The sequence below is a fragment of the Tachysurus fulvidraco genome, chromosome 2 (assembly GCF_022655615.1).
Source record: "Tachysurus fulvidraco isolate hzauxx_2018 chromosome 2, HZAU_PFXX_2.0, whole genome shotgun sequence".
In the NCBI taxonomy this organism is placed as follows: domain Eukaryota; kingdom Metazoa; phylum Chordata; class Actinopteri; order Siluriformes; family Bagridae; genus Tachysurus; species Tachysurus fulvidraco.
The window spans coordinates 2,354,072-2,367,758 of record NC_062519.1 but is presented as its reverse complement, the minus strand read 5'-3'; the positions used below and the strand labels follow the sequence as shown (position 1 = coordinate 2,367,758).

The window sequence follows — 13,687 nt, the reverse complement described above, 5'->3', positions numbered from 1 at the left end:
AGCTGCAGATCTCGTGTGAACACCTTGAAATATACATCAATGTACCTCTTTTGGGGGTCATAGTGGCTTAGTGGTTAGCACGTCTGCCTCACACCTCCAGGGTTGGGGGTTCGATTCCCGCCTCCACCTTGTGTGTGTGGAGTTTGCATGTTCTCCCCGTGCCTCGGGGTTTCCTCCGGGTACTCCGGTTTCCTCCCCCGGTCCAAAGACATGCATGGTAGGTTGATTGGCATCTCTGGGAAATTGTCCGTAGTGTGTGTGTGTGTGTGAGTGAATGAGAGTGTGTGTGTGCCCTGTGATGGGTTGGCACTCCGTCCAGGGTGTATCCTGCCTCGATGCCCGATGACGCCTGAGATAGGCACAGGCTCCCCGTGACCCGAGAAGTTCGGATAATAGTTCGGTAGATAATGAATGAATGTATAAATGTACCTCTTTCCCATCAGGCACCTGGTGCTGCGGAGTTAGAATACTATTACGATCGGAAGGTGCCAGAGGAGGAGACGGTTCTCAAGACATGTAGGGAGACCCGGAAAACTTTCCTCCCACGCGTCGGCTGGAGCAGAGACGTGAAAACATTAATACAAAGAAGTTTTAGGTTGTTAAACGGCGGAGAATCTTGAGATCATCAAAGTTTGCAGTGGTGTAATAGAACCATTACGGTGATTAGCGGGAGAACGAGCCAGACGACGCGACAGAGATGTTTTACTCCTCACAGGGGTTGTTTTTCACCTAAAACAACTGTCCTGGATTCTAATTGGCCAGAATTCTTTTGAGTCTCCAGTGTCAGCGCTATGGAACAGTCAAAAGGTTTACGTTTTACAACACTGTCAGGGCAAAAGAGGGCTTTTTTTTGTATTATTAGCTTTAAAAGATAAATAAAACAGAAGATAGATGCTGCTGGTTTGGGAACGACATAAGACACATGTTTTGTAGTTGCTATAATTTAAGTGATCATAAGAACCTAATATTCTCGATCACAGTCTACAAAACTGACCGCGAATCATTACTCTCGTCTCGTTCCATGTGAAATCGGTGAGTCCGCTGCTTTCCGTTCTCTCTATGCAGCAGAGGCAGTTAGGTATATCGTGTGAATAGGAGTCGATAGGCGTATTTCCTCCGAGTCTTCTTGCGTGTGAAAGAACTAGTTTGATTACTCATTTGAAAGGGATTGGAGCCAGATTGCTGCGGTCCCCAAAGCTATTCATATCCCCCATCGTACGGTCGATGCAGCCCCAGGCCGGCTTAATGTGCTCTAAGCAATACCAATTACTCATACACTGTCAATTTAGGTAATTTATTGCCGTAATTCTGCCCTCATATGAATTGTGGCAGTTCAGAGTTTGTAAATACTTTGAAGTTAATTGAGGGCATCAGTTCCTGGGAGAGCGAGCAAGGTGTGTACGAGAGATTGTGCATGCTTTGCCAATTAGCATCGCTCCCACCCCCTGCCCGCAATCTCCAAACAACTCGCAGCACTTAGAGCTTTTACTTCCCAAAGCTTGTTCCAGGCTCTTTCCCCGGAACGTCACGCGTGTTTACGGAGATGTCATCGAGTCGGATGCTCTCGCTTCCTGCCGATGCGCACTTCGTGTCAGGTGAGCCTCGGATGGCTTTTACGATAACTACTTTATACAGACCTTCCAAATACTTTGCTGGACCGAGGAGGTTTTTTTTTTTTCACACTCTCTATTAAGTAACAACCTTGACCTATCGTTGTCGTCTTTCCTTTTCAATTTCCATTTGCTTTTGTCTTCTTTGACTGCCTCCTCCTCCGCCTCTTTCCCCACTCGTTATGTTCGCTCTTTCATCTCTTCAGAGAACCACTCTCTCCCTCCCTTCTTCTCTCTCTTTTCACTCATGTTCACGTCTCTCTCTCTCTCTCTCTCTCTCTCTCTCTCTCTCTCTCTCTTTCCCTCTCTCTCCCTCTCTCTCTCTCCACCCCAGAACCCAGACATCGTTCTGGTCCACTACCTTAACGTCCCGGCCATAGAGGACTGTGGGAAGCCATGCGGGCCAATCCTGTGCTCCATCAACACAGACAAGAAGGAGTGGGCCAAATGGACCAAGGAGGAGCTCATCAGCCAGCTCAAGCCCATGTGTGAGTATTTATGATATCCTAGAGGATGTAAATATGCCCACGTTCAGCCCGTTCCTATTTCTCCTCTCTTCATTAAGCTCTTAAAAAAAAAAATACAAAATAATACACTGCGTCAGTTTCATGGTAATTATAACACAATTAAAGCCATCCATTCTGCTGGAATGAATATTAAGCTTGTAAATCATATGCATCAGGGTTATAGATGTGAGGGATTTTTTTTCCCCAGCGGTCCATCAAATCTCCCAAATTGGAGACAGCAGGTTGCCAAAAGCCTGACAAACTGAAGCTCGCTCCTGAGTAGTTCTGACACGGCCGTGCGTATGACCTTATATAAGTCCGTACTGAGGATCGACTCACTCAGCACATTGACAGGTAGCTGTCATTTTCAGCATAAAGCCTCAAAGAGAAGGACATCCTCATACCCAGATAAAAAACTTTTAAAAGTCAGACCACGGCTTGCATCTCGTGCCGGTTTCTCAGCCCCTTCATTACGCAGTCTGTAAAAGCGTCTGTATATTTGAGTGACTTTTAAATCTCAACACACTTCACTGCGTCATTAACTTCATGATGTGATGTGGCAATGAGGAAAGGGCAAGCAAACACCGCTCACATCCAAATCTCTTTGACTGACCTTCCGGCACAAATGAGCCTTTTCATGCTACGATACTGCCATCTAGTGCTGACACAGCGGTACTACAAATTTCTTTTCTTTTTTTTTCGCTCCAGAGGATCTGCTGACTCTTCTCCCTTCACTCCCCAAGTCATGAATTTTAAATGAGTCTGTTATGCACTAGATTCTCAGGTTAAATACCCCCTCCCGTTCCTCCCCCTTTACCCTATCACCCCTCCTTTTCACAGTCCTTGTTTGGTTAGCGTACATTTGCTTGCTTTACAATTTAAACTTCTTTAGTAGCTATTGATTGGTAGTCATGTCTGTTTTCGCTCCAGCAGATTAAAAAGGATGCTCGTAATTGATGAGGTGCACGCCTGTGCTGCGGAATTCAGATTAAGGAGCAGAAGCGATAGCTTTATAGCGTTTGCTCCGTGTTAGCTCTTGTTCCGCTCCACTACCAATCCCATCATGGCACGCTCAGCACATGAACAGCGTGGCTATGCTCTGATACTGGAGAAAAAACTAAGAAGCCAAGCTACACAGAGCTGTAGGAGATGTCAGGCACACGGCGTCGCCCTCGGCTCACGATCGCTAGATGTGACGCCGGCCGAGAATACGGTCCAGTAAAAGAAAAGAAGACCACAAAGATTTATGAGCATCATTTACAATCCTATAATATTCAAAAGAACACAACAATGCTGAGAAAGGAAATGAATCAAGCAGAGTTACTGCTACCTCCACAAAGACAAATCGCATCCTATGGCAGCACATCACAATTTTTAACCATTTGTAGTTACAATTCATGTTATGGAGCAGTCACGAAACAAGTTCCTGTTCTCACCGAGGTCATAGCAGCGATAAACGATCCTTTAACAATGGGGGAAAGAGACGTCGCTCGTCACATAAACGTCTCCTTACAGAAAAAGTCACCATATCGACAATTACATGTTTTTTCTGTTTTGTTTATTCCTCTCTGAACGAGCTGTTGCTATAGAAACAATAGTATTTGATGCCTCTTTTCCACCGGAAAGAACCAGGTGCTGGTTCAGAGCTAGCACTGGTGCTGGTTCAAAGTTGGTTCCACTGGCGAACCTTCTAAGAACCGGTTTGCCTTTCCACCGGCTAGACAGCATCACAGCGCCGAGTGTGACGTCACTGTATACGTGTCACATGTCCCAGCAACGTTAGCGCAGCAGCGACAAACAAACACAAACACAACAACAATGGCGGATGTAGCTTTACTGTTAATGCTCATGGCTTCGCGAACCTACATCGGCATCCAAACGCGGCGAATAAAACGTGTACGTGCGGCTCCGTGTAATCTGTATAAACGGAGGTTGTAATCGATAAAGTACATAACGTTATTTTATCATTAACACAGAAAAAAAATTAGCCTTAGCATGTAGCTACCTACTATCATGTGTGCTGATAATGTATCATATCGCGGTAAAGTAAAAGTGTATTAAACATCAGTATACTTAAGGTACATTATCACATACGCTAACAGTAGCCCCGCCCACAGCCCCGCCCAAATCAGCCCCGCCCCGCCCACAGCTCCTGACGCAAGCGGTTCTTAAGTCTAGACCAGCAAAGTTTTGGTGCTACTTAAGAACCACTTTTACTGGTGGTTCCTCGAACTGCCTCGGTGGAAAAGGGGCATTTGAACGAGTGCATTAATAGAAACCTGCGCTACCGTCAAAGCTGCTGTTAGGGGAAATTCTGACCAATTCAGTAAGCATTGTGTAATGTAATGTAATGTAAAGTGCCATATTATTACATGATTGGTTCGTCTGAGGAGAATAATAATGTGTGGCCATAAAATACGAAGTGCACTCATTTTTTTCTGTTCTTTTATATTTTTATAAGTGTTTTTTTTTAAGCAAGGCAATTCATTCTGAATGTATTTAACATCCTGGTTTTCATTTACAGATCATTTAGATTTAGATGTAAAAGGGATATAGATGATGGATTCATCCAGCGTCCAGCTGTTTGTGTGAAACCACTTGTGATTAATGTGTAATAAAACTCTATAACAGCGAGTTTATTCTCTGTTTAGACTCAAAGACCAAACTTCAAACTATAAAACGAACACAAAATAAATGGAAATATATTTTTATAATAAAATTCCAGATAGTACTTTCTCATACTAAAGTCACTATAGACATCCTTTACCTCAAACAATGTCCAATAAGAACCGATAAATAATAAAGTTATCAATCTGTTACCCAGGATCGTGTTGAGTTGATATTTGCAAAAATAAAAAAATAATTTATTCAGATAGATTTTTGTTCATTTTTATACTTTCTATTTTAATATATGTTTACGTTATTTGCAATGAGAGAATTTTGTGACGTCGTTTCACTGAATAAAAAGCTCTGGTTTTTGGTGTCTTTTTTTTTTGTATTTTTTTCTTCTGTTTCTTTCAGTTTATTTTATATTCTGATTACATTTGGTTTCTATAAACGGGTTTTAAAGGTATTACAGAGTTATACCTGAGCTCATCATACACACGGGCACGTCACCTCAGCCATGTCAGTACTCTGTGCGGTCAGGGAGCGTGAGGCTGTCTCTCCCTTGCAGTGCCAGTAGAGGGAGCTGGTGAGGTGGTGGGCGCCGATGCGCCGCCTGCTGGTCTGTGTGGCTGTCTGGCTGACGTCTCTGTCTCCTCCTCTCTTCCGGCAGTTCATGGCATCAAGTGGACTTGCAGCAACGGGAACAGCAGCACCGGCTTCTCGGCTGAGCAGCTGGTGCAGCAGATCCTGGACAGCCACCAGACCAAGCCACCTCCCCGGACTCACAACTGCCTCTGCACTGGGACACTGGGTAAGAAAAGACAGGGAAGGCATGACTGCAAAGATTTATACTGGGCTGATCAGAGAAATCATGTAATATCAAACAGTAGACCTTCTTATACAATTGTCATCAAACGAAGTGATGTAAAGTGTAGACCCTGGATCAAAGACAAGTGTCTGGATGCAGACAGACTGTCTGAAGGGGATTGATTCTGAGCTGAGTACACAGGAGGGTGTTGTTTCTGTGTGCTGAATCCACCCTAAAGCTTCTTTCAGCACTGAATTTCATAGAAGTTACATCATATTGCCATACTGCGTTTAAAAGAAATCAGAAGGAGTTGTATTTCTTTAAACAGTAAAATGTTCAGACTAGATTTGTAATATCTGTGTAATGTTTGTCTAGGGTATATGATGAGTATAAAAATCATTTTCAATAAAACCTGAATGGTCTTATGATTATTTTCCTAAAGTAATTATGTTTAATTTTTTTTAGACTTACGCTTAAATGAAACCATCATTTTATTATTATGTAAAACACACAATAAGATTCGGGATTATTTTATTTGAATGGCACACAGTATTGAATTGATTGAGATGCTATTTATTTTATATGAATTTTATTGTTTGCATATATGTAGTATTTGTTGCTATTCTATAGAATGCAAAAGGAATTTAGTTCTGTGTCTTGCAGTATAGATATTTGACACTAGATGGCAGCCTTGTTGTACATATGAAATTTTTCCTCTCGTCCCACTGCAGGGAGGAAAAATAGATTATGCTAGTTAATACATCTAGGTGTATTTATAGAGGTGAGCTTTACGTGCCACTAAAACAACAAAACTGCATTACCGATCGAAAGTGACTCGTATTTTCTCTACCTTTCATCACTATTCTCAGCAATGAAGTGAAAGTATAGTTTATGCAGGTCAGTTCTAAATATAAGCAGTATAAGCAGTCGCTCGAGGCCCCCGAACCATCAGAAAGCCCCATAAGGATGCAGGATATATTATGTAGAACAGGACTTAGAGCCCTCAAAGATTCAGCACCGGTGTTAATATTGTTATATAAACTAAAACCCTTATGTACATGTCTGATTATTGCGTCTGTTCAAATGTCCACAGGTGCTGGTAGCAGTCTGCACCACAAGTGTAACAGTGCCAAACACCGCATCATCTCCCCGAAGGTGGACCCACGCTCTGGAGGTGCTTACAGCAGTACTCACTCTGAAGTCCAGAACAGTGATGTGTCTGAGGGCAAGACCGAGCACACCCATGGAGCAGGCAAAAACGGCAGGGCGACAGGCGACACGCCAGGTGGATCAACGGTACGAGAAAAGAGGAACAGCAAAGGACAGAAACCGGCTCTACTTCATCAGAATAGTATGGAGGTGTCCTCCAGCAATCAGGTTGAGGTACCAGACACCACCCAGTGCTCTCCTGTCTCCATCAGCAGTGGGCTAAACTCTGATCCAGATATGGCCGACAGCCCAGTAGTGACGGGGATGAGCCACGTGGCCTCCGTCATGAGCAGCCTCTCGCAGTCCGCCACGGTCTTCATGTCAGAAGTCACCGGTGATCCTGTCTACAGCATGTCTCCCACTGGAGATCCTAACACTCACCTCCTAGGCCCTGACACGGCCTCAAGCAGCTTGGTGCTGGCAGTTGCTGCTGACAGTCACAAATTTGCTTTTCCTGGGTCTGTGGGTGTGGGTTTAGGAGATGTAGGTTCTACAGAGAGGTTGGCTATGCTTTCTGCAGCTAGCATGTCAGAAGAGCTTGTCCTCTCGAGCAACCTGGAGTCTGGGAGCATCAAGCTGCCTGAAACTACCATGAACTTTGATCCGGACTGCTTTCTCAACAACCCCAAACAGGGCCAGACATATGGAGGAAATGGGCTGAAGGCAGAGGTCAGCAATGCCAGCAGTTGCAGCAACAGAGGAGTTTGCTGTTCACCTCCTCTCACCGACAATGGTTATGGCTTCAATGCCGCACTGGTCAAGAATATAAAGACAGAGGACACGTCATTTGAGCAACAGTTGGCCAAAGAAGGTGGATACCAAGTCGGCGAGGTGGTCAGTGGTACAGCTAGCCTGTCCAGCTCCTCTGGCAGTGGCTCTACCCAAAGTTCCCTAGCTCTAACCCCAACTAGCTCATTGCTCCCATCTGGGGGTGGTCTGAGCCCTAGCACCACACTGGAGCAGATGGATTTCAGCGCCATTGATGCCAAGCAGGACTTTTCTTCAACCATGATGTCTGCCACAAGCTATGGTCAAGCTATACCCAGCCCTCAGTTGGCTCACCAGAGCCACTCTCCCAGCTTCTTCCTTCAGAGCTCACCACAGTCCACCCAGACACAAACCCACCAGAACACTAGCACTTCTGCTCAGAACTCGCATGACTCCTCTGCTTTTATGGGTTTGTCTGTAGTCAAAACAGATTCAACAGGCACCAATGGGCATCACCATCACCACCACCACCATTCCCATCAAGGCCAGCAAACTGCGTCCAACTGCAATGGCAGCTCTCCAACTGAGAGAAATGGGCAAGGTGGCACTCTGCAACTTCTGCAGTACCAAAACCACTTCACAGGTGCCAGCAAAGAACATGAGGAGGTTGGAAGTCTAGAACAACCAACCAACTCAGAAGGACAGGATACAGGGGGGCAAGAAAAGCAGACAGAAGACTTGCTGAAGGCAGGGGATCACCTGCAACACTGTGTAGGAAATGGCTCAGATGGCAGTGGAGCTTCAGAGCACTACCTCCAACAACCAGAAAGCACCAACTTGGGAGCAGGAGGAGCTGGAAGAACAGGAACAGGTACAAATAGCGGAACACTGTGTAACGGCACCGACGGCAACAGAACGACTGGCAGTCCACATCAGCAGCTTCAGCCTCTCCTACAGGGAGCAGGTCTTGTCCAGGGACTGTTTAACAACATAGCAGCCCATCAGGCTCTAGCCACAAGTGGAGCCAATGGAGGAGGAACCATGGAGATTAGCCTAGACCACTTTGATGTTTCTTTTGGAAATCAGTTTTCAGACCTCATCAACGATTTCATTTCAGTAGAAGGAGGAAATAGCGCAGCAATCGGAGGACAAACGGGCAACACACTCTACAGCCATCAGATAATGGCTCACTCAGGCACAGAAAGGCAAGTGTCATCTGGAGGAAACACTCAACAGGTCACTGAAGAAGGACCTGCTCATGGAGCTACAGGATACAACTCTGCAGAACTCTGCCTCCAGCCCTGTTGCAGCCCACAGTCAGCCCAGCCCGGGGCTCTGGGAACAGACACCGGGCAGTTGGCATACATGCAAGTAGAGGAGGTAGTTTCTGCAGCTGTGGCTCATGGGACCATAGGGATGCTTCAGAACACAGGGAGACTGTTTGTGGTGACAGACTATTCACCAGAGTGGTCTTACCCAGAGGTGAGTAAGTCACTGTGTCTGGGATTTGTCGTGTAATGTTTGTTGTGCTGCTAACATGGTCACATGGTGTTAAATTGCCACCTCACAGCTCCAGAGTCCCTGGTTTGATTTCAGAGCTCGAGTTACTCACCCAGCAGAGTTTCACATGTTCTCAACGTGCCTGTCTGGGTTCTTTCGGTTTCTTCGGTTTTTCCCCAAATCAAAAGACATGCTGCATTGCACTGCTCTAAAACAGGCTCTATTCTCACATCACACCCAGTATTCCCAGCATAGGCTCCGGCATACTGCGACTGTGACCAGGAAATATAAGTGAAATGAAAATGAATGAGTTAGTATTTGTGGTGCACAAGATATATGTACCGGTTGGCAGGTTGTTGTGTTGTACAACAGCCACTAGATGGCAGCACCTACACAGAAATCAAGAAAATGAGACAAAGAAATACTAACGTTTCCCTTAGTTTATATAAACTGTTAATCATACCAGTGCTGTAACGGGGTAAAATGCTATTATGCAGATTGCTAAACACATGCGAATATAAGAGTTAGATAAAATTCATTGTACGTAAGCGATTTCAAACTCCACTGACATTTTATGACCCAGATATATTCAATAGTCATTGCTCTGTGTTTGCCCCATTTCTCTGAACATTGTGATGGAAACAGTGGATGGAGAGTAAGAAGATTGTTTGCATGTTGCAGGGTGGAGTGAAGGTTTTAATCACAGGACCATGGCAAGAGGCCAGCAGTGACTACACTTGTCTGTTTGATCAGATCACGGTTCCTGCTTCGCTAATACAGCCTGGAGTGTTGCGATGTTACTGCCCAGGTAGGAGCCCAGACTAGGACATGAATGCATATAACTACAACCATGAACCATTCTGTATTCATGATCCTTTTGGACGGATTTTTGCCATAGCAAAAATCGGCAACATATTTCCAAGTATTATTAAGTTGTTCTAGAAAAGTCCAAAAAATCCATTTTACACAAAGGGGAGAGATAAAGGTACCCTGGTACAGGTGGTACCCTGACTGGTACCTGGTATGAACCGTTATAGTCTGCATCCTAATGTAATGACATATTTTACATGATATTATAATGAAATATTAAAGTAAACCCAGTATATATAACACCATTTATTTAAAAATAACATTACATTACATGGCTAAATGTATGTACACACTGACCGTCACACTCAAATATGGTTCTTCTCCAAACTGTCACAAGTAGTCTGAAGTATACACAGTGTTCCAGCACGACAAAGAACAAAGCGGCTCCATGACGACACGGTGTGGACGTGAAGGTCGGAGCGAAGCACTCGAGTGTCCTGCACAAAACCTCGACTCTGACTCAACATCCCGACATCAGAGTCTGATCTCACCGATGTTCTTGTAGCTGAACGAACACTAATCCACACAGACACGATCCAACGTCTACAGGAAAGCCTTAGATTAGATCAGTAAAGGGGAATAAATCTGGTGTGGGATGTTCAACAAATGTGACACATGAGTGTAATTGGTCAGGTGTGAACATACTTATAGTATATATCGAGGAAGAAAGCTGGAATAAACAATAACACTTTGAGAATAAAGTCATAGTATTTTGAGAAAAGAGTCATAATGCACTTGTTTATTGTTCATTCACAATCAATAGCCTTAAAGGTGAAAAGACAACTTTATAACTCAAAAGAGACAACTTTATAAATCATCATTGTGTTTTATTTTAACACATAGTTGTTGCTCTCAAAATATTGTGACTTTTTTTTTTTTCAAACCTTTTAGTTATTTTTTTTTTATTCAGTAAGGGACCTAAAACTGTGTCGTAGCCATAAACCTCAACTTTATCAAGTTCAAACTGTTCATTATTGCCTTACAGATTTATTTAATTATTTACTGCTTAATACTTACTTGTTGATATTTTTCAAAGGTTACTGGTAATAAATAACTTAAGCATCGGGTGAAGGAAAATAGCGGTGGCAGCTTTATAAGGGTTTGGGACGTGCTCCTAAAATCAGGTCCAGTCAATAAGGAAAATATTAATGTTCAGAAGCAAGTTGAAGCGCTAAACAGAGCGTGTGTTTCCGCCTTTAGCTCACGACACAGGCCTGGTGACCCTTCAGGTGGCAGCCAGCAGCCAGATCATCTCCAACTCGGTGGTGTTTGAATATAAAGCTCGCGCTCTTCCTGCCCTGCCCACCTCTCAGCACGACTGGCTCTCCCTGGACGGTAGGTCGCTTCATTCATTCCCTTCATCTGCTGCTTTTCACACAAAACATCTACTAATACTTGGTCAGTGTTTGTTGTTTCTGATTTTAGATCTCCCTCTGTTTTTAATGTAGTCCAGTTTAAATACATCCGTCTTTAACGCCCAAAAGTCTGTACTTATCGTCATGGCTGTTTTGTGCTTTGTGCTCAGGATCGATTAGCCGCTGCATTTGATAAGCATTTAAAGGTGTATTAGAGATGTATAAATGGAGGTGGTTTATGTTTTGTATTCTCTAATGCGATGGAGGGGGGGGGGCACGGTGGCTTAGTGGTTAGCATGTTTGAATCACACCTCCAGGGTCGGGGGTTCGTTTCCCTCCTCCGCCTTGTGTGTGTGTGTGGAGTTTGCATGTTCTCCCCGTGCCTCGGGGGTTTCCTCCGGGTACTCCGGTTTCCTCCCCCGGTCCAAAGACATGCATGGTAGGTTGATTGGCATCTCTGGAAAATAGTGTGTGTGTGTGTGTGTGTGTGTGTGTGTGTGTGTGTGTGTGTGTGTGTGTGTGTGTGTCTGAATAAGAGTGTGTGTGTGCCCTGTGATGGGTTGGCACTCCGTTCAGGGTGTATCCTGCCTCGATGCCCGATGACGCCTGAGATAGGCACAGGCTCCCCGTGACCCGAGAAGTTCGGATAAGCGGTAGTGAGTGAGTGAGTGAGTGAGTGAGTGAGTGAGTGAGTGAGTGAGTGAGTGAGTGAGTGAGTGAGTGAGTGAGTGAGTGAGTGAGTGAGTGAGTGAGTGAGTGAGTGAGTGAGTGAGTGAGTGAGTGAGTGATGCAATTGGTCAGAAGCTGTTTCATTTCCATTGTGTTCACGGGTTTATATTAATACACTCAGGGTTTATGAAACATTGATGAGAGGACTCTCCAGTGTCAGCGCTGTATATCAGTCAGAGATAAAGATATAAATGAAAATGTTCTTCCAGTTCTTTATGTATAATGTATGAAATATAAGTGGGCATTATCATTAAATATGGCTTAAATTGCATAAAAATATTGATCGAAACCATGTACTTGGTTGGTGAAATGAGGAATAAAATGCTACATAAAATTCGACATACCCCGAGTGTGGTATATAAGGAATACTTCCAGGTAGATGTTGTGGATTGGTGTTTCAGCTCTGATAGAGGTTTATAATCATAAAACTACTTTTTTTTACTTAAACCTAAGAACCAAGTGAGTTCTTTAAAATGCAGATTAAATGATGGTGGTGGTAGCTCAGTGGTTAAGGTGTTGGGCTACTGATCGGAAGGTCATGCGTTCGAACCCCAGTTCCACCAAGCTGACACTGCTGGGCCCCTGAGCAAGGCTCTTAACCCTCAGTTGTAAGTCTGCTAAATGTCGTAAATGTGTACATTAAAAATGATTGTATGTCACATCAGCAACAGTGCGTCACACCTTTAAAACGTAGGACCGGTGTTCAGTGAGAGTCGGACCTCAATCGTGTGTCCTATTGGGTCTCATAATGAAAGTTTACAGAAGGTTGTGTGAGATATATTTGTGTATGTAGGTATTTTAGGAGCAGTCTTAGATTTTGTTCTTCACCCAACCTCCGTGATCCAGCTCGTAAGTTAATTATCAAACCCTTTTGGATGTTAAATGGGTGTTAACACTGGGAAATATCATGGGTTAAACAGGTGTGTGTGTGTGTGTGTGTGTGTGTGTGTGTGTGTGTGTGTGTGTGTGTGTGTGTGTGTGTGTGTATGTGTGTGTATGTGTGTGTATGTGTGTGTGTGTGTGTGTGTATGTGTGTGTATGTGTGTGTATGTGTGTGTATGTGTGTATGTGTGTGTGTGGTTTTGACTTTTAATCTTTAACCTGATTAATGGTTTTGTTAAATCCTTGTGGGTCTGCTGTGATGTGTGTGTGATTTAAGAGGAGAAAGAAGACTTTTCTGTTCCAGATGAATAACAATAATTAGCTGTATAACACGTACTCTGTAAGCCTGTGAGAATAAAAACGCCTTCCTACATGGAACATTAACGTTAACGTGCTTCGGGTATAAGTAAGACCGTGTCCCTCATTTCTTCCACATTCCATCCCAGACATGCACAACACGAGTGTGTGTGTTAGAGGGGGGTGGGGGGGGGGGCTTGCTAAAGCACAGGATGCTGCTATGAGCAAAGCTGCAATGCAGGGGCCCGGAGAACAACCGCGTGTCTGAGTGATGGTCAGGTAACGCTGACAAAGGTGCTCTCCTGTTCACAATTCATGACAAGGAAATATATACCGTCTTCTATGTGTGTGGTATCTGTGTGTGTGTGTGTGTGTGTGTGTGTGTGTGTGTGTGTGTGTGTGTGTGTGTGTGTGTGTGTGCTAAATAGACCAGCTAAATATACAAACATATAAAGCTGCAGCGAATCGCAGCAGAGATAACGACTAAGAGAATAATATAATGCCTTATATGAGATGTTATATATGAGCTCTCGTTAACAGAGCTAGTAAGAAACAAAACACTCCGATTAAGTGTTTTTTGTGTTTCACTGTTGCAGATCAAATTCT

The 13,687-nt window shown here is 44.1% G+C and overlaps 1 protein-coding gene across 2 annotated transcripts in view; it reads left to right on the top strand.

The window, feature by feature from the left end:
* The window catches only part of LOC113657243 (calmodulin-binding transcription activator 1-like), a 255,734-nt gene that overhangs the window by 224,520 nt on the left and 17,527 nt on the right, over positions 1-13,687 (top strand). For both annotated transcript variants that reach the window (XM_027168903.2, XM_027168904.2), the window contains exons 6-10: positions 1,945-2,098; positions 5,394-5,534; positions 6,625-8,930; positions 9,630-9,756; positions 11,019-11,153. In XM_027168903.2, the coding sequence (XP_027024704.2) occupies positions 1,945-2,098; positions 5,394-5,534; positions 6,625-8,930; positions 9,630-9,756; positions 11,019-11,153 (2,863 nt within the window). The remainder of the gene's footprint in view (positions 1-1,944; positions 2,099-5,393; positions 5,535-6,624; positions 8,931-9,629; positions 9,757-11,018; positions 11,154-13,687) is intronic.